Source organism: Propithecus coquereli, unplaced genomic scaffold, assembly GCF_000956105.1.
Source record: "Propithecus coquereli isolate 6110/MARCELLA unplaced genomic scaffold, Pcoq_1.0 Scaffold178, whole genome shotgun sequence".
Classification (NCBI taxonomy): Eukaryota; Metazoa; Chordata; class Mammalia; order Primates; family Indriidae; genus Propithecus; species Propithecus coquereli.
This window is the reverse complement of record NW_012142523.1, coordinates 4,710,334-4,738,020: the sequence shown is the minus strand read 5'-3', so window position 1 is coordinate 4,738,020 and position 27,687 is coordinate 4,710,334. Positions and strand designations below refer to the sequence as shown.

At 43.2% G+C, this 27,687-nt stretch overlaps 1 protein-coding gene across 1 annotated transcript; it reads right to left on the bottom strand.

Moving 5' to 3' along the window:
- Positions 1-27,687, bottom strand: AGO1 (argonaute RISC catalytic component 1). The gene is made up of 18 exons (XM_012642341.1): positions 27,492-27,687; positions 24,719-24,839; positions 24,074-24,255; positions 23,540-23,676; positions 23,179-23,313; positions 22,941-23,028; positions 22,137-22,284; positions 17,993-18,112; positions 17,504-17,626; positions 17,236-17,369; positions 13,892-14,076; positions 8,162-8,321; positions 7,891-7,981; positions 6,599-6,793; positions 4,158-4,292; positions 3,448-3,549; positions 2,964-3,163; positions 1-2,725 (listed from the first exon to the last, which is right to left on the bottom strand). The coding sequence occupies exons 2-18, from the start codon at positions 24,821-24,823 to the stop codon at positions 2,617-2,619; spliced, it is 2,349 nt and encodes a 782-aa protein (XP_012497795.1). The 5' UTR covers positions 24,824-24,839; positions 27,492-27,687; the 3' UTR covers positions 1-2,616.

Genomic DNA, 27,687 nt, shown 5'->3' with positions numbered 1-27,687 from the left:
TCTTGCATTTATTTACTGAATGCCACGTGCAATGCCACAGGGCTAAAAATGTATGTCAAGCCCCAACTGAAAACTCAAGTGGAGAGAGTGAGGCAAAGAGAGAAAAAGAGAGAACACAAAGTTGTTGGGAGTAGTGGCTGCCACCTGCTCCCCGTGGACATTTGCGAATGCTGGTGAATAACTGGACCCTCCAGGAATAGTGCCCTGATTCCAGCCCCAAAATGTACCCAAGTAGAGAACACGCAGAGCCCACTGTCCCAGGAGAGCTTCCCTCCCCAAAGGGTGACAGAACACGACTAGACTGTATGTGAAGGCAATGGACAGGGCAGATGGAGTGTTGGCATCACTCTCTTTAGGCACTTGTGTAAGGAATGTAGGCTCTCCAGTGAGCTGCCTCCCCCCAGAGCCCTCCATTCTGTTCTTCAGCTGGGCTTGTGCCCACAGGGCACCCCATGCTGTAGCCAGCAGGAAAATAGTAAAGGAGGAGTTACTCAACAGTTCTGATGCTTTCTCCATAATGAATGTTTGTGCTATGGTTTGTGAAGTTACTAAACAACATAGCCTACCAGAACAGAACCTGGGATAGATTGTTTTGCATAGCAAATCTGGGTGATACAAGGGCTGCTAGGGAGAGGAAAGGGTAGCTCTAATTCCATAGGCCAGGATTCAGACCCTCCTTCCTCTGGCTGGCCTCCAAGCCTGGGCTAGGTCTAAGTATCATGGCTTCATCACCAGATTGGGGCAAACCCAAGCCAAAGTTCCTCAAAAAGAGGAAATTCCACACTGAAGTTGCAACTCCCCAGCCCAAGCAGTTGAGTGGGAAAAAAATGAACAGTCAAGGAAATAGGGGGCCATGCCTCAAGGCCAGCAGGGACCAAGCTAAAACCACCTCTTCCAGTCCTGCAAGACAGCCAAACCCCGTATCAAGACAAAAAAAAAAAACAAAAACAAAAACAAAAACCCATGCCACCCACTCACATGCCCTAGTGGGAAACCAGGAAAAATTCATTTGTGTAAACAGAAGCAATAGGGAGCAGCAAAATTCCTCAGCCTGTCCACAGGACACACTGCAATCTAGGATAAGCCAAAGGGTCAGACGACAGTCCAGAGTAAAGGAAGATGCACTTGCAAGAAAGAGTGCAGGACAGTACAGAGGAGAGAGGCTGTAGCAAGAAAAAGGTTATTATCTGCACAGAGGAAGGATGAAGTCTGAGCCCCACTTTGGGGAGATAACCACCCGCTACCTAGCCAGGCCAGAGAACAAGTCAGGTACACCGTTCCTTCTGATGGCTCAGTGTTTCTGGGATATAAACTCATTCAGCATGGAGGGATTTCCAAATTTTGGCAATAGACTCAAGTTATGATATAAAAATAACATTTTGTTTTCTCTCTTTTTTCTTATTTTAGACCTAAGGATCTTTTGTTATAAGACACCCCAGTTAAGAAATATTGAAACATAAGAGACTTGACCATCAGGGGAAAAAAGAAGAATGAGAAATGTTATGAAAGTAACTCCAGATCCAGGCAGGGTGGGAGGTAGGGGGAACAGGAAGAAAAGGAGGCATAACTGGAAAGGCCAGGGGCCAGTCATCTCAGGAAGCAGCTCTGAGACTTGTCATGTCTGAAAGTGCAAATGTCAATGGATTTTAACCATCTCGAGGTTATGATCTTTTAAAAAGCTCAGTGAATGTGGAAGTCAATTCCTTCAAATGCAAAATATCTGGCATTCTGGCTGGATGCTTGTTGAGTTTCGGGTATTTCTTCCCCACCTATCTCCTCTCCCACCCCCACCCCATCCCCCAAAGAAAGGTACAAAAGGTTGCAGTTCTGCAGCATTACCATTACAGGGAAGGCACTGGTTACCCACCAGCAGGCGGAAGGAAGACAGGGTCGTGTCACTTCAAAGCTAAGTGCCATAGTGCCTTAAGTATTACTAGGGGCCGGATGTCTGTCAGGGAAGAGGTGTAAGGTGGGGTAGAAAATGTGGAGAGAGAGGAATGAGGGCAAGGGGTCGGTGGCAGCTGGGGGAGGAGCAACCAAAACCATTAAAAATCTTCCTACAAACTGGATTCTGAACCCATTAAAACATCTAGTATCCTAAAATATTGATCTGGGTCTGGTTTCATTTTTCTTCTTAAACAAATCTAGACCTTTTCTGATTAAGGCTCCTAAAAAATCCTTCCCTCCTCCCACCCACTTTCTCAAGCCCCTCACTTTCCCATCTAAAGTATCAAACCCAAACCTACCAGCTTTTGTCCGCAGGGCTGCAGAGCTGACCTTACCAAGCTGTCAAGCATGAGTCTTTAGCACTGTGAGTCACATGAGACACCTGTGTGTATGGTGGGCCCCCCTCTTGGTCCAGTGGGGTCAGGGCCAGATGTGACAAGATGGGGTGAGGAGTGGGGGACATGAGGTTGATATCAGAGATTTCTGGCTGGTGGTCTGTCTTGCTGGCCCTGTTCCCCACTCTTACACCACCTCTATAGAAGGAAACAAGGCCTCCTGCACTCCTCCCTACCCCACCTCCCTCCTCCTTGCTTCCTCTGGATTTGGGTGGCACAGCTCTTGGGGCTTGGAAAGCTTTCTTCTATCCAGTGAGGTAACAGCGTTCTGCCTTCAAGCGAAGTACATGGTGCGCAGAGTATCCTGGTGAACCTGCACGGCTTTGGCGAGGGCCTGGGGGTCCCGCCCATTGCTCTGCCCCGATATGTGGCTCCCCTCTCCACTGAAAAGGAAAAAAATGAAAGAAATCCTTCCTGGTGAACTGAACTGCTGCCAATTACCTCACTCATCCCTGGGGTGCCAATTCCCTTACCAACTTAAGAGAAAACCCATCCCAGGTTTGGGCAGATAAGCTGAGGGCAAACTGGAGAGCACCCTTTTTCTTCTACCCAAGGAAACTTGAGAGCATCTAGTACAACAGACTGAAGCAAAAAGGAAACCAGCCTGATCCCAGGCCTCACCTGTCATGCTCCTTGTCCACCAGGTGGTATCGTGCCCGGAAAGCCACCAAGCGGGCATAGTAGGCAGGTGCTGGGATAGAGACGGAGCGTGTGCATCGTACGTAAGTGTGGCACAGCTGGTATGTCAAGATCTGGAGCTCATCTGCTGTGAAACGGTTGTCATCCCAAAGGACATAGTAATGGGATGGTCGGCTGGTTCCCTGGGAAGACAGGAAGGTGAGGGAACCCAGGTTGGGCAGAGGCGATGGCTGATAAGGAACAGGATCACTGTTAAGAATATGGCTGGGTGGATGACCCACCCATGTCGAAAAGCCACCAGTGTCATAAAGCACCCTTCTTATAGGCAACCTGAAAGCACATTCAGGGCTTAGTAAGAGTGATTCTGATTTGAACACTACTCAGTGATACTGATACATTCTAGAAGCAATGGGAATAAGCAACTAATCTTTGACCCATTGGAAACCCCAGGACATAGCCCAGCTACCTGGATGCCTGCGTGGCTGCACAGATAGAAGTCAAACTCAAATGGGTGGGTGATGTTGGTGTCCACAGTGGTCCCAGCTGGGATGTTACCACTCTTCCCAATCTGTATAGAGACAAACACAACCAAGATCCCAAGACCTGCCTGGCCCTAACCAGGGCCCTGGCTCAATTCTACTCTGACTTCACCAGAATTCCAAGAACAAAGTAGAAGTTGCTATTCCCAGAGGGTACCAGGTATTAATATAATAGACTTCTAAAGTCACACAGACCTGTGTTCAAGTCCTGGTTTTGCCATTTATTAGCTGTGTGATCTTAGCAAGTCATTTAACCTTTCTGAGGTTAAACTGGAGATAACAGTACCTACCTCACAGGGTTGCTGTGAGGAAGACGCCTTGTACAGTGTCTGGCACATAGGAGAAGTTCAATAAATGGTAGTTCCCTTCCCCTTCTCTGGGAGCTGGTCTATATATGGGGTCTAGGCCAGGGAGCTAGGAGGAGGGAGAGGAAGTATAAGGGAATGAGGGGAGGAGGGGGGAACTATAGGAAGGAGGGGCTAGAGGAAGGATCATAAGAGCTAGCGGGAAGGAAGGGGCAAGCAAGGATGGACAGGACGAGGACTAAGTCCCCAGACTTTATCTCAAGGGCTTCTTCCCTATCAAGACAATGGAGACAGGATGAGGGTATGGCTGGTCTCCTCAATCCCTCACTCACTCGCTCATTCTTGTCAGCACAAAAAAGGCGGGTGTGATGGCGTTTCTGCACCACAATGTAAGTGATCCCAGGCTGGTAGTCCTTTTCCAGTTTGATGCAGGCATCACGAATGGCCAGCAGCTCATAGTGGAGGATCTAGATACAGGATGAGGAAAGAGAGAAAGAGATATACAATTTCTTTTGAGTTCACATGCCCTTCTGAACTAAGGGGTTGCCACTTGTAATATGGCTATTTGCTCAGCCTCTCTTTCTAAGCTGATGCCCAATAATTACAGATGATAGTCCCATCCTGCCAAAATCAGCCTTATACTCAGTTCACTGGGTATGTTCTTATAAAACCTTGGCCGGGAGGCTTGGCATCAGAAGAGAGCACTCACCTGGTTCCTATGCATAAAGAGACCTAAAATCAAGACACAGAATCTAGGTCCACAGAGAAATCACTAAAATTACAATGACCAAAGTTAGGTCGATCAAGGAGATAATGGGAGTTCCCCTGTGGGCTCCAAGAGCAGACAGGGTTTGGATGACCAGAGAAGAGCAGACATAGTTTCGGAATGGGGGCAGAGGGAGTAGATGAATTCAGTCCTACAAAGAAGCAGGATTATAAGAAAATGGGCTAGCTAAAGAAGAAGCCACAGGTAAATAATCATAGGCAATAGTTGCCTACAGCCATAGATGTCAGATATAGGGAGTAAAACTGTATGGTAGAAAAGGATAGAATTTGGAATCAAATAGAACTAGGTTTAAACCCAAGCTTTATCTGGTTGTATTACCTTGAGTAACTTATTCAATACCTCTAAATCTCATTTTCTCCACATCTGTTAATGTTACTAAGATCTGCCTCACAAAGCTGTTGTGAAGACTAAGATAATTAAGTAAAAGCATAGAAAATCTAGTAACTTAATAACTACTGATTGCTTTGCTAAGCAGTCTGAATTTTAATCCAAAGCTATGTGAAGCCACTAGACATTTGACAATAGAAAGTGATATGATAAATTTGTCTGGTATTTTAGGAAATACTGGATGACTTAGAGGTAACTGAGCATAATGGTTAAGAGCAGGGACTTTGGAGGCAGACCAGTGTGTCTGAATCCCAGTTCTATCCCTCATTAGTTTGGGTGACAACAAAGAATCATTTAACATTTCTAAGCCTCAGTTTTCTCATCTGTCAAATGGAATAATAAAATTATTATCTCATAGGGCTACCATAAAGTATTAAATAGAACATAAATGAAGTGGTCAGCACAGCTCATGACACATAAGAAGTACACAATAAACAATAGTTATAATGCTATTAAATGGTAGTCAAAGAGACCAGTTCAGTATAGAAGTCTAAACAATAGATTATGGAGGCTTGGCAATGAGAATGAATAGGAGGATCACTGTGAAGGAAGGTAAACAGCAGTGGTTCTCAAAGTGTGGTCTCCAGACTAGCAGCACTGCTGAGGAAACTTGTCAGTATTGCAAATTCTAGGCCCACATCCTAGACTCACTGAATCAGAAACCCTGAGGGCAGAGCCCTGCAAATTGTTTTAACAAGTCCTCCAGGTGATCTTGATATATGCTAACTTTGGAGAACCACTGGTCTAAATAATCAGTCTTCAACATGAACCAACTAGTAAATAGGGACTGAGGGCCTCTGTTACAAGAAGAAAGGTCTATAGATGCTCATACCCTCCACCCCTCAGTTGTAATCCCCACTCCCAAGCCTATCCCATTTACCAAAACTCCCTAAAAAGTAGCACACCTCAAGGAAGAGGGAAAGGGCCATGGCCAGGCTGTGTGAAGGGTGCCCACTCCTCCTCCTCTGGCCTCCTGCCCCAAGAAGCTTCCAGAGGCTGCATGTGTGGCCAAGCCCAGGCTCCTCCTCTCCCCACCCCCTGTCCCAGAGCTGACACCGGCTGCCTTGTTCTCCATTTTCCAAGATGGCGCTCGACCCTACAGAGCAACATCTTAGACATGTTGAAAAAGATGTTTTGATACCTAAAATAATGAGAGAAAAGGCCAGAGAGAGGTGTTCTGAACAAGTTCAAGATTTTACCAAATGTTGCAAGAACTCTGGACTCCTTATGGTAGTAAAATGCCGAAAAGAAAATTCTGCATTGAAAGAATGTCTAACTGCTTACTATAATGATCCAGCTTTTTATAAACAATGCAAAATAGAACACCCAAAGGAAAGGGAAGAATTCAGAAAAACTGGACTTCCTACCAAGAAAACGCTACAGAAGCTTCCTACAAGCATGTAGGCAAATGTTCTAGTGATACTCAAGAACTCTAATATTCATGGAAGTCACTTATAGTATAAATCAACTGAAATAAATAAATCAATCAGCACTCAAAAAAAAAAAAAAAGAAGTAGCACACTTCCCACTGCCAATAGCTAAGAAAGGGTAGCAGCACCTAGCCCTCTGTCCTTAGTGTAAAGGTTTTCTGGGCCCTACCTGGGGGAGCTGGCCTTCAGGGACCCCATCTCGGTAGAAGATGATGCGGGTAGGCTTGAAGCGGGTGGACTTGTAGAATTGAATGAGCAGCTCACGCACCATGTAGGACAAGTCTTCAATGATCTCTTGCCGTGGTCGTTGTACCCGCACAGTAGCACAGTATCGGCTGGGGTGGGCATCCATACTGCCTACCACCTGACAGTCAAAGAGAAAGGATCAGCCCCTAGAATTTTTCTTCACCCTCCCTCTAATGTCAGGCTGTGGGTTTGGGGAAAAGCTTCTTAGAAAACTGTGCAATCAAATGAGCAGAGCTTGGGATTAAATGAGCCCTGGTTTCAATCTCTGTTGTATCACACATGTAGAAGTTACTTAATCCATCTGATCTTCTCTTTTCTCTTCTCAGATGGAGGTAAGAATATCTCCTTGCAGTGCTATAGTGACACATATAAAGCACCTTGCACAGGGCCTATCTCACAGTAGGTACTTGATAAATTTGATTCCCCTACCCTTTGCAGAGGGGCATGTGAAGGTCTAGCATTACTAGATCAAACAATGACCTCATTCAGCCCTAAGTTTACCCTTTTTTCCATTCAAGTGCTAATCTACCCAGGAACCATATTCATGGCGACAGTGTTCTTTTGACTGATGGAAGTAACACCATTTTCAGAGGGGACAGTGGCCAAAGCATAGGCAGGACGGCCACAAGAAAAACAGGGACAAGCATATTATAGGGTTTCCACTGCAGTAAGACCAGTCTGCCTACAGAAATGTGAGTGTTGAGAAAATACAAGTGGGAAGGAAAGGAAGGCCTGATCCCTAGCATTTTGGAAGCCCCAGGGGACAGGGAGTAGAAAAGTCAGCAGAGAGACTAGAGAAACATCTAATCTACTAGATGGATCAGGGGTAGGGGTAGGGCAGAGAAAAGGACAGTCTCAGCAACTAAATAACTCCCTTAAAAAGGATTTCAGAGAAGAGCTACATAGTCACTCCCCTGCATCCCAAAAGCAGGAATGGAGAGTGAGAAATTCAAATGCAGAGCAAGAGTGATGGAGACTGAGCCAAGTCTCTGGCTATATTCTCACTACTCTCCCTGAAAGCTTCATACAGAGCTTCATATAGAGCTACCTTTATGAAGATTCTAAGGGAATGGGCAATGGGATGGTGAGCTAAATGGAGAAGATCTTATGAAGGAAGGGTCAAGAGTCAGAGCTGAGGGAAGGAAATCATGTGTAGTCTTGGGGACTCAGAGTTTAGAGGAGAACCTTATGGGATAGCTGGAGAGCATCACTCACTGCTGTGATAGAAGGTTTTTTCCCATCCCCTGCTGGGGGGTGTGTAACATCTGCTCCCAAGAATATCACTGGCTGTTGAAAGACGGCAGAGCTAAGCAAGGAAGAGAAAACAAAATCATGAGGAGTTGGGTTTTTTCTGGCTGGCACCATCCAATGCCCATTCTGATCTTCTCCCCCTTGTGTCTGATTCACTCTGCTTGGCTAGGGTCCTGTCTCTTCATCAATTCCCAGCATGATACCTTAACAAGGGCAAGTACAACAGAGTTCATACCGCTGGTGTGGGACTAGGATGTTGTTAATGCCACCAAGTTTGACATTGATCTTGAGACAGAGGTTGGACAGAGTCTGAGGCGAGGTCTTGACCACGTTCTTCACCTGCACACACTGTGTAGCCATTCCCAAGAGCGTGTCTCCAACACGTTTCACCTCAGCTATGGGCAGGGAGAGAACTGATTAGTACATTCGACAAATATTTACTGAATTGCTACTAGATGCCAGGTAGTATATGAGGTGCTAAGGAATACAATGCTGACAGGAAATATATAATGTCCCTACTCTTACAGTGCTTACTACCTAGTGACTAATTTTAAAAACTATGAAAATTACAATACTGATAAATGCTACAACAGAAAACCTCATGGAGCAATGAAAGCAAACCTCGTGGAGCAATGAAAGCACATTAGTAGGGAGTAAAAACTTAGGAAGGGATTCTTAAAAAACGACGGAACTGAATTCTGAAGGCAGCAAAGGACTTAGAGAAGAGGGGGAGTTTGGAAGAAAGCATTCCGGACAGAGGGAAGAGCATACAAAAATGTACTATGCTAGAAGATAGCAAGATATGTTTGAGAAATTGAAAGGTCATAGTAGCTAAAACAAAGAGCAAGGGGACCATGTTTTGAGAGAAAGAATGTGGTCATTAGGCCAATCTATGGAAGAGCTGAGGGTAGCTTAGATTAAGAAAGCAGTTGAGTTGTTGAGATGGAGAGAAACACATGAACTCAAGAGATATTTAAGGGACTCACTTATAGACTAGAGACATAAGTAAGGGAAATGAATTTCTATGTATAACTTTTAAATTTCTAGCTTCTGTAATAGGAGTAAATAGATCATAAGGTGTTTTTTTTTTGAGACATTTTGAGTTTGAAGGGTTTTTTGTCATCCCAGTGAGGATCTCAACAGGCAAATGAGTATAGTGGCTGGATGCTCAAAAGAGGAGTCTGAAATGGAGATGCAAATTTGTGCAATATTTAGGTATAGGGAGCAATTGAAAACATGATCTTGATGAGATCACCAAGGAAGATAACACAGTGAAAAGAGAAGAGAGATTAGATCTGAATCTTGAGGAACTCCCACTATTTGCAGAACAGAAAGATGATGAGTCTGCAAAGGAGAAAAATCCAGAGAGCTAGAATGAAGACCAAAACAATTGTATCATGAATGCCATGGGAAAAAAGAGTATCAAGAAGGAGCAAGCAGTCAACAAAGCCAAACGCAGCTAAGAGATCAGGTAAACTGAGAACCAGAAATGTCCTCTGGAATTAGTGCTAATGAGGCAACAAAAAAATTTAGTGTATAGAGGCAAAAACTATTTTGGTGATACAAAGTACCAAGCAGGAAATTTATGATCGATGAAGAATTTGCTATGTTTTCAATGGAAGAGACTTGAGCATGTTTTAAGAAGTTCACTTCCACTTCCAAGAGAAATGGAATAGTTAGTGGCAAGCCAGTTCTGCAGAGAACATTCAGAAAAGCCAGATAAAATACAGAAATCATGTTTTTGAAGGCAGCAGAGAGGTGCTGAGGCAACAAGAACTGGAGGGATTAAAATTCCAGACAGGGAGAAAATCCCACAGAGATGAGCTATCTTCTGCAGCTGCTTTTAACCTGTGTATATTTGCTGATTCTAGGTATGGGCAGGAGGCTGAGATTCCAAGCTCTGGGACCACTACCAGGGGACAGGAAAGCAACAGAGTTTTTGCTCTGTTTAGAGACAGATTAGTTCTAAATATGAAAAGTTAAAAAAAAATTCATATAAAAGAAAACTTTAAATAGTACCTTCATGACCCTGGGATTTCTTAAACAGGACACAGAACTACTAGCCAAAATATTGATAAACTGAACTACATTAAAATTTAAAAGTTCTATTGAACAAAAGACACCATTAAGAAAGTAAAAAGGCAAGTCACAGTGCAGAGAAGATATGTGTAATATACACACATATATTCAACAAAGAAACTGGAAAGAACACCTATAAATCAATGAAGAAAAGGCAGTAAAGTCAACGAAAAAAGGAAGACTTGAGCAAGCACTTTATAAAAAAAGCTAATGACAGCTTCACCTATTCCATTAAAAAGATACTTAACTTTATTAGTCATCAGAGAAATGAAATTAAAAGCACAATGCAATATCACCAAAACCCCACAAGAATGTCTAAAATGAAAGAGACAATACCAAGTTTGGTAAGGATGTGAAATATCTAGAAGTCTCATACACTGCTGGTGGAAGTATAAATTGGTATACTTACAATCCACTACTAGATATACACCCAACGGAAATGGATACATATGTTCAAAGGTCATGTACAAGAGTAGTCACTGAAGCATTATTTATAAATAGTCAAAAACTAGAAATAATCTAGATATGTGCAATGTGCATTAACAGCAGAATGGATAAATACATGTAAATTGTGTTATACTCATATAATGGAAAAACTATCACAAACTACAACTAGATACGACATTGATGAATCTCACAAACTTAATGTGTGAAAGAAGCCAGATGCACAAAAAGATTATATGGTATGATTCCATTTATATAAAGTTCAAAAACAGGCAAAACTAACCTACGGTGTTAGAAGCCGGAATAGTGGTTACCATTGGTGGGCCGGAATAGTGGTTACCATTGGTGGGAGGCTGTGGTGACTGGTAGCCTGGGGTTGTGGTAATGTTCCACTACCTGAACTGGGTGCTGATTACACAGCTGACACTTGGTGAAAATTCACCGAGCTGAACATGTAAAATTTCTCTACGAATAATTCAATAAAAAGTTTACATTAAAAAAAGCCAATAGTATCAACATAGTGGAGAGGTAGGAGTTAAATATACTAAAGACAGGATAGGTATAGTACCTGATAACAACTGGGCAGATGTGACACTGTCCTTCTACACTCTCAGGACCACCAGATGCCAATGGGACTTTGACCATCAGAGGGAAAATGCCATTTCACCCAGCCTCCCAGGAGGGAGGGTGAAGGGTCTTTAGAAGAATCTGACTGCTTCTCTTATCTGCTGGCTTAATTCCCACACAGATGACCCCACTGACCAGGTAGTATAACCAAGGAAAGCATGTAAATGGAAGAAACCCAAGGCCTCAATAAACGTATGAAGCTAGAGACAAGAGTAACATTACTGAGCCCAGGGAAGGGGAAATTCTGAGTAAGTACTGCCTCCCCCAAGCATGCTGTACTATACTCCCAAGGTAAGCCAAAACACTGAATTCTTTCTTTCATAGAGGGAATCAGAAACATGGATACTTCCTTAAGGCAGTTCTAAAAAGCTTCCTTATCATCCATACTAGGACCCAAGAAAGATATGGATTGAAGAGCAACCAACTTCCCTCAATAAGTATTAATAATTACTGAGTATCTTATCAGTGGGAGTTACTACCTTAAGTGTATATGTGTGCAGAGGGAAGAAGTTTTCAGAGCAGAATCAGATCTAATCCATGCTTAAAATATGATGCAGGATAGTAATTGATCAACGGCCTGATAAATTGGAGGAATTCAGACTGAGACAAGTTTCACGCTCCAGGGGGGGATGTCACGAATACAGAATAAGTAGCATTTAATTGGGGCCTTAAATGATGGAGACAATTTTAAGGGCAACATGGGGACAAGAAGAAGGGTATTCAGATATCCCAGGCAAAGGCAAATGACATGAGCAAAACCAGAGATTGGAAAGTATAGATAAGAAATGAGCACTTAGAGTGTCACCTATATGCAAGGCACTGTGCCAGATGCTGCGTTTTATGTAATTAATTCATGAGGCTTGGAAAGCTTAGGTATTACATAATTTGCCCAAGACAGAAGACTAGGATAGCCAGGCTTAACTCCAGCTCTGTTTAATTCTAGAACCAGTGATCTTTCCAGGATATGTGGCAAGTGAACACTGCAAGATAAAGCTGAAAAGTTTAAATTAAGATCAGGGCCATGAAAACCCTTTAGGTAGTAATGAATGGGAACCAATGAAGGGTTTTTCTGTTGTGTGTTTGTTAAGAGATGGGGTCTCACTCTGTTGCCCAGGCTAAAGTGAAGTGGCACAACCAAAGCTCACTGCAGCCTCAATCTCCTGGACTCAAGCGATCCTTCTGCCTCAGCCTCCCAAGTAATTAGGACTACACGCACATGCTACCATGCTAGGCTAATTTTTTTTATTTTTTGTATAGACAAGGTCTTGCTATATTGCCCAGGCTGGTCTTGAACTCGTAGACTCAAGCGATCCTCCTGCCTTAGCCTCCCAAAGTGCTGGGATTACAGATGTGAACCACCATGTCCAGTCGACTTTTTTGGTAGTACAGTCACAGAAAGTCTTACCTGATGATCTATTCAAGAAAGCCTTGAGAAGGAAGGTTAGAACTAAGCTGAGAAGTGTGGGTAGAGAGCAGGGATTATATCTTGAGAAAGATTGTGAAAAAGAACACTGGAGGTAAAGCAAAGAGAAGACAGACTGCCTCCAAAGTTTGAATGAAGGTACTCAGAAGTAACTGTGTTGCCAAACACAGAAAAGAGAAGCAAAGAGAAGGGTTTATAGAGCAGACAAGCCACTGAAGAGGTGGTCCAACAAAACACTTTCTAAGGGCACAGACTGTTATATTCACCAATGTATCTAAGATCTTGCACAGTGTTTCACACATGATAGATGATTAATAAATTCTTGCAGAAGAAAGGGAGAGAGGCCAAAGGTACAGACAGGAGCTACAGAGGGTTCAAGGGTTAGATCAAGACTTCAATAATATAACATATAATAATAGGTGATGACTGAAGCAACCAAAATGAATAAGAATTTCAAGAGAATGTAAAAACAGAGAGGACAGAGGACAGAAACCTGGCAAATACTAGCCATTCCTGGTAATGACAAAAATTAGTAAGGAGAGACAGGAGAAAATATGCAGAAGTCAAGGGAAGGGGACAACTGAGAAAGGTCATTGGCAGCCCTTTGCAGAGGAGGTTTAGGAGAAAGGTAGATAGGAGGCAAGATAGATGAAAGATGCTACGGAGGATGTGGCTGGTGAGAAAGTGGGCACAGAGAGTGTAGAGAACTCATTCAAAAGGTTTGATGAAAACAGGATGACAAAAGCTAAAGGAGATGGCAAGATTGTGGTAATGTGCACTAGGATAGGGAATCTGAAGATGTTTCAGAGTTGAAAGGTATGAAGTCCCAAAGGTAACAGAATAGGTTGGAAATGAGAGCACAGAGGAGTTGAGCAAACTAAGAGGAACACCTCTTCGTTTGAAGCAGGAGAGGTAGAGAGGGAAAACAGAGTATGAGAGAAGTGCTGAGCCACAGACTTATATAGTCTCTCCTATTCTAAAAAGAAAAGAAAAGAGGAGAAAAAGCCTCTCAAAAAGTCCAAAGCATTATCAAACAACCACCACACATTCTGGTTGAGTGTGCTGCACAGTATCCTGATGAATAACTCACCCCTAAAGATAGCAATCTGGACTGACCCATCTCTATATCTGGCCCAGCTAAGCCTGGCATAAAAATGAGCACTCAGAGGACTCCAGTAAATATTACTGGGAGATAAGGTGAGCATCTAATTAGGATCTAGGATGACTGAATGGCTCATATAGGCTGCTCTTTCTCCTATAACAGGAGCACTGACATTAAGGAACAGCTCTAGCTAGAGCCAAGAATTTACATCAAGTCTTCCCTTGGAGTCCCCAGGGAGCTACCCTGAGAAGAATCCCACCATTGTTATCACTGTCCCAAGAAAACTGTACCATACACTGGTGTCTTCCCGGGCAGGATGACGATAATGAGCTGCAGCCCTGAGTAGGTGTTCTTGAGATGCCGGAACATGGGCTCCACGCTGTCTGCCCCCTGCGCATATTTGCAGAAACAAGGCTGACCCTGGATGGGCATCCCTGCATCCTTGGAAATCTTCCGCAGCTGGTCTGTGAAGTTCCTGTAGCACAAGCATGGTCATGACAGAAAGCAGTAAGTCCCACTTTAATCCTCTGGCCAAATGCCTCCATCTTAGGTGCTCAGCACAATCACAGCTAGCGCAAAATGTACATTTATAGTTGAGTGTGAGAAGACAGCTTGCCAAGTGTTCAATGACAGGAGCAAAGAGATGAGGGAGCCCGTAAAAGGGACCTATGGGAATTCTCAGGGTTCCCACCTTGCCCCATTCAAGCAGCTGATTCCTGTACTCCATTATATGTCCAAAGAAACAGGCAGATGACCAAGAATAAGGCCTTTTTGCTCAAAATAAATGAGGTTCCAATAGTCATGGGAGCACAGGAGATGCTCAGTAAAAATGAGCTCCCTCCTCTCCAACTGGTTCTTTGAAGCCTAACAGCCAGTAAAATAAACTTCATTCCTTTGGCTTTAGGGCTTTACCCTGGGAAATGAAGACAAAATTGAAAGAGAAGATACACGTACAGTAGAGTAAAAAAATCAACCTACATAAACATACTGATAGACTAAAATGAGTAGCAGGAAATTTAATGTGAAAATCTTGCACTGAAATTATAAGCAATAATGTACAGAGAATGAAAGCAATTGCTTAGGAGATATTATACAGAATATAAATAGCAATGATAGTTCAGTTAGAAAATAAGTATTTTTCACATATTTCATAAAAATGCAAAAGAAAAGTAAATATAGTACGATACTGTTACGCAAAATTTAAAATCATTTATATACATATAGGTAAATACAATATAGAAATTAGATAGGAAGGTTACAATAAATTGTGACAGTGGCTGCATTAGAAGGGAAAAATAGAACTAGGGTGGAGGATATAAAAGAACATCATGTTTATCTGTAATATTTTATTTACTTTTTAAAAAAGTATAAATATGACAAAACTTATGATGGATACATGAGTGCCTGAGGTGGTATTCTCTACATTTACTATTTTTAAAAATTTTTTTCAAAATGAATGTTAGACTAAAAAAATACAATCTAACCATTGTTTCATGTAAATAAAAACTAGAGCTTTGATGGACTACTAATGAATGGTATTTCTTCCATTTCTCTGCCTTGTATACAACTGCAGTGTAGCCAGCTACAAAAAAAGCTTATGTGTTACCAGATTTCATTAATAGTGGGTCTCTACTTGAAGAAAAACAGTATTCCCAATCTTCTCTCTACTACCAGACCACACTTAGGATATTGTGCTGGGGCCACAAAGTGTTGAGAGATGTATAGGACGGGGAAGGTCTTGAAATCCTGTCTTAAAGGTGACAGAGCTGAAGTAATGGGGCCTCTTTAGCTACAAGAAAAATTCTGAGGGTTGAACATAGGACTCCCTCACCCATTCCCAACTACTAATTTCTCCAACTCCACAGCAATCTTCATGTTTTCCCCTCTTCTCAGTGGGAAGGATGCCCTTTCCATGCTGTGGATCTCACCCCCTCATAAACACTTAGGGACTTTGCTCTGTTTATTTTCCAGTTTCTCTGAGTTAGTTTACTATGCACATTCTCCCTGGACAATCTCATCTACTGCCATGGCTAAAGAGTCAGAAATCTTTGCCTTTAACCCAGAACCACACATCTAATTGGTTACTACTGACCCAGATGGACAAAACGCATTCTTACCCCATATATCTAAGGGTCACTGGGAGAAGGGGAGGCTTGATAAACTGACCTCTTCCAAGTCTAAGATTCTAAAGTTTATCAGTTCCTATACCCCGAAATGGCCAAAACAATGGACTGTTTCCCAAAAGAACTGGAAAAGGGAAGGACGTGGGAGTAAGAGAGATGCACAGAGAGAATAGAGCTGCCAGTGAAGTGACTATAGCACAAAGGCAAAGAGCTGGGAGCCTTTCCAATATGCTAAGGGCCAGTCCTCCCGCCAAGGCCAGGAGTAGCCTGGTCTAAATGGGGCAAATATCCAAAGAACCCAGGAAAAGGGACAAGAACCACCCATTTAGAAGAAGCTACAGTTATGATGGCAGTGGTGGTTGTGTATCCGTGAGGGGAGAGGGAATAATGACAAAGTGTGGATCCAGAGTCCCCAGATCCACCAGGAACTGCTAGAACTAATTCTTGTGAAGACTTCAAGGCCAGATGAACCCACCAGAGCACACATCTCCATTACCCTCATCACTACTCAAAATAGTCATCTCCATTGATTCTCTTCATCCCCAGAGTACACTGACTCCACTCCAGAGCCAGAGAATGAGAAGCCACCACTTCAAAAGACAGCAGGAACCAAGAAACTGTATGCTTTATGTGGGTGTGTTTTGTGGTATTTTAAACATATCTCAATAAAACTATTAAAAAAAAAAAGACTGCAGAGGAAAGATCATGACTTCTTCACTTACTCATTCACACATTGGAGCCATCAAGGGGTGGGGAATCTGCAGCCTTGGGGCCACATGTGTCCTTGAGGCCATAGGTTCTTCACCCATCTAACCTGTTTTTTAAAATCATTTGGCTTTATCACTTTCCTTATTGCTGTCATCTACTCGAAGCCCCTCAGTCACAGTGGCACAGAGGCCCTTACAACTCTTGTTAACCTAATTCAGGTCACTTGGACCTGACTGAACAAATTCTGTGCATAGGAAAGGACAGAGATCAGCTCAGAGATCAGCTAAACAATCTATTCTATTTTGTTTCCAATTAGGAACCAAGTTTTGAAGCTCAGATCTGAACTGATTCCAACTCTAACACTTTCTTGATGATATGCGAACTTTGGACAAGTTACTTAACCTCTTTGAGCCTCAGTCTCCTAAAAATGGAAATATTACCACCTACTCACTGTAAAGATGAAATGAGAGAACATGAATTAGGTACTTAAGTACAATGTTGGCATAAACATTATAGTCATCACTAGTACTATTTATTACCAATAACAATAAAATAATCCAGGCCTTCTTCAGGTGATTCAGGCCCTAATACCATCATCTCTGATGTAGCCTCTTATCAAATTCTCCTAACCAAAGATGGACAGAAAAGGAATAAGTAGAAGCTTGAAAAAGAAAGCACAATACAGGCAGAGTCAAGACAGAAAGAGCACACTACCAATCAATCTCAGCCCCTGGGGGTGGGGGAGGGCAAGCAGCTCTAGGGTCCTTCCCCACCCTTCCATCCCTACACCCAACCCTCCTTACTTGAGCACCTCTTCTCGACACTGTTTCTGGGGTGCAAAGCAGGCGATGGCCCACACTTTGATCTCAATCCCGTTGTAGAACTGTTTCCCCCGCATGTCCCAGACACCCTGATTGGGTGTAGCAATGGCCCGGTTCTGGAAATAGGCAGAGGGGGCGCCCAGGTGAGCCTCAGTAGAGCCAGGTGGGTAGGGGAGCAAAAGCCCCTGGCTATACAACCCGACCACCCACATATGCCCCAGAGATGTTGTCTGGCCCTGACCCTGCTCACCCGGCCGCCGTACTGCAAGATGGGCGCCGGCAGCACTCGCCCCGTCACCTCCGTCATGTCGTCTTTCACTTTGATCCCAAATTCTTGGATGTAGGGATCTAAGTTGTAGCTGGCATTCTTCATCTGCAGGGCAAAAGAGGGGGATCTCAGGAGAGGAGCAGCTTGGCAATACTCCTCACCCTCTGGGTCCCAAGGAGACAGCCCTGAAGAGAAGCTAGAGCTAGCAAGGAATAGCTCTAAAAAGGGGGACCAGGGAGAGTGGAAGATGAGGGAAGTGGAAGTGGATAACACAGGAAAGTAATGCAGGAGAGAAATAGAGATAGAAGCAAAGTAGATACAAGGTCAAGAAACAAGAGCAGCCCTGTGGAGTTCCAGAGAACAAATCCAGACTTGGGTTCTCCTGAAGGAAGGTCCTGCTGGGACATTAAAACACCTATACTACCAAGGGCCCCAATGACTGAGCAAACATTTCTCTGCAGCCCCACTGACCAGGCGACTGATCTCCTCCTGTCTGTCTGGGGCCGACCTAGCTGTGGCCTTTATCATGGTCGAAGTCTGGTTGTCAGTCAGCTTCTTAATGCAGCGCTGCCCAGCCACAATGTTACAGACCTGAGGAAACGAGAAGGACAGGTAGCTCTGGCTTGAGTATAGTCCACCCTGTACCCAGAGCCCCACAGTGAGAAGAGACCTTAGCTATCAGCCATGGAGAAGGGGACTGCAAAAAAACCTTACACATGCATATATTCTCCTCTTGAATTTTACTTGATAGTTAGAAAATATTCATGTGCAATATAAAAGGCAACAGAGCCACTTTGTGATTAAGAGCTTGGGATCCAGAGCCAGATCTAGGCTCAGGTCTCATATATTAAATGAGAGAACAGTAACAATATCATAGGGTTGTCTGAACAGTAAATAAAATAAAGCACTGAAAGGACTGAGTATAGTTCTGGGACATAGTAAACATTCAGTAAGTTGTAGCACAGATTATTATTTATCAAAGGACCAAGTATTGAGCCCTCCTGAATACCAAAAAATCCAATATAAACAAATTAGATTCCTAAAGCAGCTGTCCAATGGTGGCAGACAGTTGCTCCATCCTGCAACCCACCAGGAGGACTATGGATGGCTCTAAACCCTTTAGCCCCAGCCAGCAGATGATCATTGAGCCCCCAGACTATAGAAATCAACATCTCTGATGGCTGACCATATCCTCTGTTGAGGTGAGTAACATCCTGCCATTCAGTTCATCTCTTCAGGGCCCAGCAGAACACAATGGAGATCAAAAAAGGCTGTCTACTGATACATAAGACTTCCATTCCCCAATATACTATATTCAGGATGCCATTAATAGGAAGGCTTGTAGTAGAATTGAGAGAGCCAGTAAGTTTTGGAAGACTTGTCTTTTAAGTCCAGCTTTGCCATTTCTAGGTGATGTTGAGCAGGTCTCTTAACTATTCTAGACTCTGCTTCTTTAGTCTCAGACATGGGAAAAAACCCAGTAGCTGTCTCACAAGGTTGTGAGGATTTAAAAGAGATGAAATATATAACTTGCTTGCATAGGGTCAACATTCTTCAAGTACTGGTTCATGCTAAATAATGGGAAGGATAACCAGGCCAAGGTCACCTGCCTTCAAATTCCATATTTCAAAGAATCATAAAATAGTCCATTCACTTAATGAAAATCCAGAATTGTCAAAATTTGTGACGTTGCTCTCTTAAAGGTGCCTTACAAGTTGTAGCACTCTATACAGATGGTTACAGATACAGAATTAACACTAGCAAAAGACTAAAGTGTGGAGGTGGTGAAATTAGAACCCTTGTGCATTGCTGGTGGGAATGTAAAACGGTGCAGCTACTGTGGAAAATGGTATGGAGATTCCTCAAAAAATTAAACATAGAATTCCCATATGAACCAGCAATTCTATTTCCAGGTATGCACTCAAAAGAAGTGAAAGCAGAGACTTGAACAGATATTTGTACTTCTTGCTCATTACAGCATTATTCACAAAGCCAAATGCAACCCAAGTATCCATAAGTGGATGAGTGTATAAACAATTCACAATTGTAGTACATATATACAATGGAATACCATTCAGCCTTAAAAAGGAAGGGAATTCTAATATGCTACAACATGGATCAACCTTGAAGACATCATGGTAAGTGGAAGAAGCCAGTCAAAAAAGGACAATTATTATATGATTCCACTTATTTGTACCTAAAGTAGTGAAATTCTTAGAGATAGAAAGTAGAATGGTGGTTGCCAGGGGTTCAGGAGAGGGGAAATGGGGAGTTGTTATTTAATGGGTATAGAGTTTCAGTTGGGATGATGAAAAAGTTCTGGAGATGAATGATGGTGATGGTTGCACAACAGTGTAAATGTATTTAATGCCACAGAACTATACACTTAAAAATGGTTAAAATGGTAAATTTTATGTTATGTACATTTTATCATAATTTGAAAAAGAAAAGACTAAAGGAGGAATGAACTGTGATTTGAATATGAACAAAAGATTTTGCTGACACTCTCATTGGCCTGGATAACTATTCAAGGAAGAAAAAGACCTGGATTGGAGGCACTGGTTATCTCTAGTTTCTAGATGGGGACATTCAAATAATCTATACTGTTCTTCTACTTAAAACCTTTCAATGCCTAGCTCTCTGGGAGGCCGAGGCAGGTGGATTGTTTGAGCTCAGGAGTTCAAAACCAACCTGAGCAAGAGCGAGACCCCGTCTCTACTAAAATTAGAAAGAAATTAATGGGACAACTAAAAATATATAGAAAAAATTAGCCGGGCATGGTGGCGCATGCCTGTAGTCCCAGCTACTCGGGAGGCTGAAGCAGGAGGATCGCTTGAGCCCAGGAGTTTGAGGTTGCTGTGAGCTAGCATGACGCCACGGCACTCTAGCCCGGGCAACACAGTGAGACTCTATCTCAAAAAAAAAAAAAAAAAACAAAAAAAACAAAACAACCTTTCAATGGATTCCTATTATAATTAGAATAAAATCCCACCTGGCCAGAAATTAGAACACTCATTCATTGCTGATGAGATAGTACAATGGCATAGTCACTTTGGGAAACAATCCGGCAGCTCCTCGAGATGTTAAACATAGGGTTATATATGATTTCACTCTTAGGTATATACCCAAGAGAAATGAAAACATATGTTCACATACAAATGTTTATATTAATGTTCACAGCAGCATTATTCATAATAGCCAAAAAGTGGAAACAGCTCAAATGCTCATCAGCTGATGAATGGATAAACAAAATGTGATATATCCATATAATGGAACAATACAGATGAACCTTGAAAACATTATGCTAAGTGAAAGAGGCCAGTCAAAAAAGCCCCCATATTATATGATTCCATTTATGTGACATGTCCCTTCAGCCTAAATGCCTCAGGTTAGTTTTGAAATCCTAGAAGCTCAAAGGCTTAAGCTTTGGTCTGGACAATCTCACATTTGCTGCTGGAACAAAGAAGGTAGTCTAGGACAGTGCTTCTCCAACGAATGTACATATGAATCCACTTCGGATCCTGTTAAAAGACAGATTCTGACTCAGCAGGTATAGGAAGAGCCCGAGATTCTGCATCATTTTAAATAAGCCCTCAGGTGATGCCTATCCTGTTGGTATGCTTTTTTAGCTTTTTTTTTTTTTTGAGACAGAGTCTCACTCTGTGGCCTGGGGTAGAGTGCCATGGCGTCAGCCTAGCTCACAGCAACCTCAAACTCATGGGCTCAAGCGATCCTCCTGCCTCAGCCTCCCAAATAGCTGGGACTACAGGTGCACACTACCACGCCTGGCTAATTTTTACTATTTTTAGTAGAGATGGGGTCTCGCTCTTGCTCAGGCTGGTCTCTAACTCCTGACCTCAAGCAATCCTCCCTCCTAAGCCTCCCAGAGTGCTAGGATTACAGGTGTGAGCCACCATATCCGGCCTCCTATTGGTGTACTGACCACATTTTTTGAGTAGCACTGGACTAGACAATGAATTAGTCAGAGTAGTTTCTCAATAGATATTCTGGCTAGTATATACCAAATCAAATAGAGCCAGTGATACTGCATTTGTATTCTATGACTTAAATAGCATTACTATTCTTTCTCTAATTGCAGGATTTCAAAGGTCTACTGAAGTATAAAAGTATGACAAATCCTGGGGCTAGAACTTCTTCAAAAGGAACACATTAATCATTGGGGAAATAGAATCTACATTATAGGTAATGTTCATCTCCATTTTCTGTAGAGCAAGGTACACTGTATCTTTAGATCACTTAGTATCCCCAGCTTCAGACAGCACGGAAAGAGAAATTAAGAGAATATGAGTGAGGATATCTAAAATCTCTGTACTGAATGAACTAATTATTTATTAAGTGGTAAATATAGCTTGCACCTCTGCCTGACAGCCCTGAAAGAAAATGAGAGTAGAATAGGGGATAAGAAAAGAACTTAGTAGGTAAGAATGAGACCTTCATTTCAAAGGAAAACTACCTCATACTTTCTCTGAATGTTAATTTTCCAAACTTCAAAATGAGGATGACAGACTGTGAAATAACAGACCTCTGATGATCAACATGCAGGTACACACAACAATGCCTGTTCCCCAGCCCTGCCATTACTTGGCAGTCTCACCTCTAAGGGAAGGTAGGTATGCTTTTGTTCCTGGCCAACTTGCAGGCATGGCAGGTGGGGATACTTGAGCTGAAGATTATATTTCTGTTTGAAATATTGTGCCACTGTGCACTCCACAGTCTGTCCACTCTCCAGCTGCAAGGGAAATCTGTTTGGAGGAAGTGAAGGAGGTGTCATAACCCAGCATTCAATCCCACCTCTGTAGACCCACAACTATTGGAAGCCCTAGAGTTTGCATCATCCTCCCCAACATCTTTGAGATTGCCACTCATGGGAAACCAGGCAATACAGGGGTCCAAGAGAGAAGTGAAAGGTTTAAAAGAAAAATCCACAAAATCAGGACCATATCTGACTCATCTACATTTCTAATGTTGCGTATAAAACCTGACACAGAGTAGGCACTCATGGTACAGTGTGGCCTGAGGGTAAGAATGGGGATGGAATTAGTGACAGTCTCCCCAAGGAGCCCAGGAGCCTGGCTTTCTTTTTTCAGAAGAAAGAATAAATTGAGAGAGATGCTAACATTTACATAACCATAACAGGAATCAGGGGAACATGCCTGCAATATAGTAAATGCTCAAGGAGGAAAGCAGATCAAGAAGGTAAAAATGGTAGACGGAGTATCAGCAGATCTGGGAAGGCTGAGGGAAGGATGCCAAATTCTCGCAGCTTATCTTTGAAAACCGGGCCGGCCCAAGGCTCACTCTGAGGGCAGAATGGAGGTGGGGCGAGGAAGGGTGGTGAGTTGGAAATCTCAACCCTCTTCCACCAACAAAGTATGGCTCAGCAGCCCTGCCAACTTACGTCTGATGGCTAGCAGGGCGACGGGTAACATTACACACACGGTATTTCCTCTTCATCTGTCCACAGTGGGTCACTTCTACCTTCAGACCTGAGATACACACACTGCTTGTCAGGGTTGGAATAGGTTACTCATTTGCCCAGGGCTGGCCTCTCCCCTGAACATATCCCAAGGGGATTTCCTCTTATAGCTAAAGAGAAAGTAGCGCTGTTTCCCTTCCCCGCTTGGTTGGGTCCTCACCCTTGATCTCCTTGGTGAAGCGAACGCGCTGAGAGTCCGTGAGGGGCTTGGGCTGCTCATCTATGTTCCTGATGTCCAGCACCTCACACATGAATTCAATCACTGGCTGTGCCTTGTAGAAGGCAGTAGCTGAGACTGTGGGGATAGGGTAGGAATAGCTCAGCTCAGGTTCTGTCTTCCAGAATAAATGGAGGCACTGCAATTTATACCCTCTTCCTTATAGGGTATTGGGATGGGGGTAGGGGGTGCCAGGGCTGTAGGAATTAGACTAGGAGTATGGTTGCAGAGCTGGGAGGGATGAGGCTGGGAGTGTGGTCACTGGACTTGGGGTGCCCCTGGCTCCATAGCTCTCCCCACTCACCATCAATGTTGAGCATCATCTTCCACATGGCAGGGCGCACAGACTGGTGAAAGCCGAACCAGACCTCGCGCCCACCCCCCAGCGGGTGGTAGTAGCCCTCAGGCGGTGAGAAGAAGGAGCGGCCCACAGGGGTGTACCTGGCAGGGACAGGCAGAGAACTGGTCCCTCGGGCACAGGCCCCCACCCTGTGAGGCATCCTGGGCACGGAGGAGCCCTGGCCTGGAAGGCAGGACACCAGGGCTTTAATGCCAGCTCCGATCCTTTACTAGTTGTATGACTGACCTTGTGCAAATTTCTACCTTTTCTCTGCCATGCAGGGACAAATGGGGTGAGGCCCAAAGACATCTAAGAAGTTCAGGGCCAGAGCTTTAAACCATCTAAATGTATACACACACTTGCCTGGCAAATGGTAGGGCTTCAAATAATTTTTTGTTAAATGGCACACTGTGGGACCTTAATATGTGCTCATTCCCCTCCTCCCCAAACAGTAGTTCTGCCAACACTAGCACCCCAGACACTAACTACACCCAATACCTCATAGATGCCAGGTGCCTCATGGCCACATCCAGGGCTTGCACAGACTCCAGGGGAACAGGGATCTGGCCACTGACCAGGGCCTCATGCAGCATGCGCCAGCTCACAATGGCTAGCCACTTGATGGAGACCTTAAAGATTCGATCCTTCCCTTCCCCAGGGATTGTCACCTCAAAGTCGACCTTCGGGAGGGTGAGAGAAACAGGTAAAGGATTGCATTGCTTTCCCACAGACCAGCATTCCTTGCCTTGCCCCAACGATCCCCCATTCCATGGATTTGCCAAGAATATGCTTCTCAGTTGATACGGGCTCATAATGAAGACTCCAAAGTAAATCTAGCCCCTTAGTTTCCAGCCACCTGAGAAGTTTCTAGCCACCTCAGTGCTTCTGTTCCTCTCAACCACCTCTCAACCCAGTAAGAAGCCCTTTAGGTCTATTTTAAGTTTAATCTCAGTATATTTAGGATAAGGACAGGCACGTAACAGATTAAATAAACATCAGCACCTACCCACCCCTCGCCCTAAAACACTTTCTGCGCACAAAAGTCGAAAAGGATCTCTGGATGGCCAGACTCCGAGCAGGCTTACATGAGGTTTGTTCCACCCCATACCCCTGACACAGGCCTAGCCTGACTCCCAACCTTACCCGTTCATTGCCAATGGGCAGCGCTGTGACAGTGTAAATGTTCTTCTTTCCATCATACACAGGCTTGCGATCACCAAATATCTGAGGCTTGAAATGCTGGACCATGTATTCCACCACTTCCCTGTGGGGGATAGGAGTGGCCTGTGGAAGCTGAGAGACTACCACTTCAAGCTTTTGGAAATAATTCAAAGCCCAGGCAATGTCCCGTCTATTATACTCACTCCTAACATCTATTCTATGGCAGTGCTTCTCAAACTTCAACATTCCTATGAGTCACCTGGAGATTTTATTAAAATGTAGCTTCTAATTCAGCAGACCTAGAGCAAAGCCTGAAATTCTTCATTTCTAACATGCTCCCAGGTGATGCTGCTGATCCTCAGATCACCAAGGCTCTGCGGGATCTGAAAGAGTGGATGTGAGCACCCTCTGAGAAAAGCGGGGGAGGCTGAGGGGAAACAGGTTTGGTCCCAGGGTCTATCAAGAATCAGGAAGAGAATCCAGACTGCTCCAATCTCCGATCCCCAATCTGATAAGCAAAACAGGAATGAGATCTGAACTGGAATAAGAATAAACTGTGGAAGAAAAACCTCATCTCCCTGAGGCCCTTAGTATCACTAAAATGTTTTCTCTCCATTATCATCTCTTTTTTGATTTCACTCCCTGTCCCCTGCGACTTCAATCCCAGAGTGTTCATCATTCCTTCAAAATTCCAGCTCATGCAACCAACTGACCTCTCCACTTTTTAAATCAAAAGTCTTAAATATTACTGGATAAATAGTATATAAGGAGCAACTATAATCACGTGGTTTCCATTCCATTAGGCTTCAGTGCTGCCCAGCAATCTTGTTTCAAGTCTCTGATTACTCCCAACCCTTACAGACTGTGTTGAACCTTCTCCACTATCCTTTAACTCTAGAATTCATTCCAGCCTCCTATCAGGAAGTAGCTCTATCACTGTAAAGAACAGAAGATAGTATTCAAGGCCATCCTTGAATTCCCAGACATACACACAAACATATTTATATGTACATGTGTCTTTTTCTCCTCCTTTCCTCTCACATTTGAAATGCCCCTTCCATGTATTATTTTTAAACATAAGAAAATATGTTCAACTTCACTTATTAGAAGAATATAATTTAAAATTAGACTAAGATATAATTATCTACTTATCAGAATATCAACATTAAAAAAAAGTCTTATATATTGGATTGGTACAGGTATGGGGAACAGGCACTGATATCTTGTTGATGGGAGTATAAATAGGCACAACTTACCTTTAAAAATTTTTGCAATATCTGAAAACTTCAAAATGTATTGTGCCAGCAATCCCACTCCTGGGAATTTATCTTATAGATACACTCATCTTTGAGTGCAAAAATGTATCTATATATAATATTTAACAGTTTCATTTTTGTAGCAGAAGTTAGACTCAACGTCAATGTTCCTCAATAGATTTATTAAATAGATTATAATACAGCCATTCAACGGAATACCTATGGAGCTATGAAAAAGAATGAGGCAGATTGAAATGTACTGATATGTATTATTTTCCAAAATATATTGTTTAGTGGAAAAATGCAAGGCATAGAACAAGGTATATAGAAACCTACATTTTGTGCATTTAAAAAAATGTTATGCATGCATACATGCTTGCATACACATAGAAAAGTATCTGGAAGCATACTCAAGAATAATAACAATTAATGCCTCTGGGACTGGAGACCGGGATAAGGAGACATTTTTCATCTCTCTTTTTGTAATACCTGAATTTTTTTTATATGGTACACATAGTTTTCGAATAATAATAAAATTAATTTTAGTAAGAAATATTGCTTCTGGCTGGGCACGGTGGCTCATGCCTGTAATCCTAGCACTCTGGGAGGCCAAGGTGGGCGGATTGTTTGAGCTCAGGAGTTCGAAACCAGCCTGAGCAAGAGCGAGACCCCGTCTCTACTAAAAATAGAAAGAAATTAATCAGACAACTAAAAATATATAGAAAAAATTAGCCGGGCATGGTGGCCCATGCCTGTAGTCCCAGGTACTTAGGAGGCTGAGGTGGAAGGATCGCTTGAGCCCAGGAGTTTGAGGTTGCTGTGAGCTAGGCTAACGCCACGGCACTCATTCTAGCCCGGGCAAAAGAGTGATACTCTGTCTCAAAAAAAAAAAAAAGAAATATTGCTTCTTCCAAGGCTAATCCCTCCAACTATGCATCCTCCCATGTCCTCCTGTCTCATCGAGAACATCCCACTCTTAGTCCTCCCCTCTTTGTCCTATACATTTAATCTCTCCTTCTCTACTAGTACCTGCTCAATCTATAAACATGCCCATGTCTCATTCTTGAAAACTCTTCATTCATTCATTTCAACAAATATTGAAATGTGCTAAGCGCTGTACTTGACCCCTATAGTCCTCTCGAGCCAACATATTCCCTCTCTTCCCACTTCACTGCCAAGCTATCTGGAAAAAGCTATCTGCTCTCACTATTTCTACCATATAACCTTCCACTTATTCCTTAACTCACTATAGTAAGATTAACTAGCCCAACTACTCCACTGAAATTGGTCTGGCAAAAGCCACCAATTATCTTCTAATAGCCAAATCCAAGTATATTTTTCAGCATTTACTTGGCATCTTGTTCTCAAAAACTTTCTTGGATTTGGTGATACTATCCTCTACCGGTTTTTCTTTTACCTTTCTGGCCCCTCTTTCAAGGTTCTGAGACTCAGGAAAGCAAAGACCCCCTGGACTTGGTGGCCTAGATGTGCATACTTACCGGTTGACTCTGCGGGGACACTTATCCGGCTTGATGTCCACCTCGTAGTGGTAGACGTCGATCTTAGGGATGTCCACCTCAAAGTAATTGGCCAGGAGCTTGATTGGTTTCCCCACAGTGCCAATGCCAGGCCGGCGAGGTGCCTGGAACACCTGCTGCAGGGGGGGCAGGTAGGCACCTGCAGCTACAGGACAAA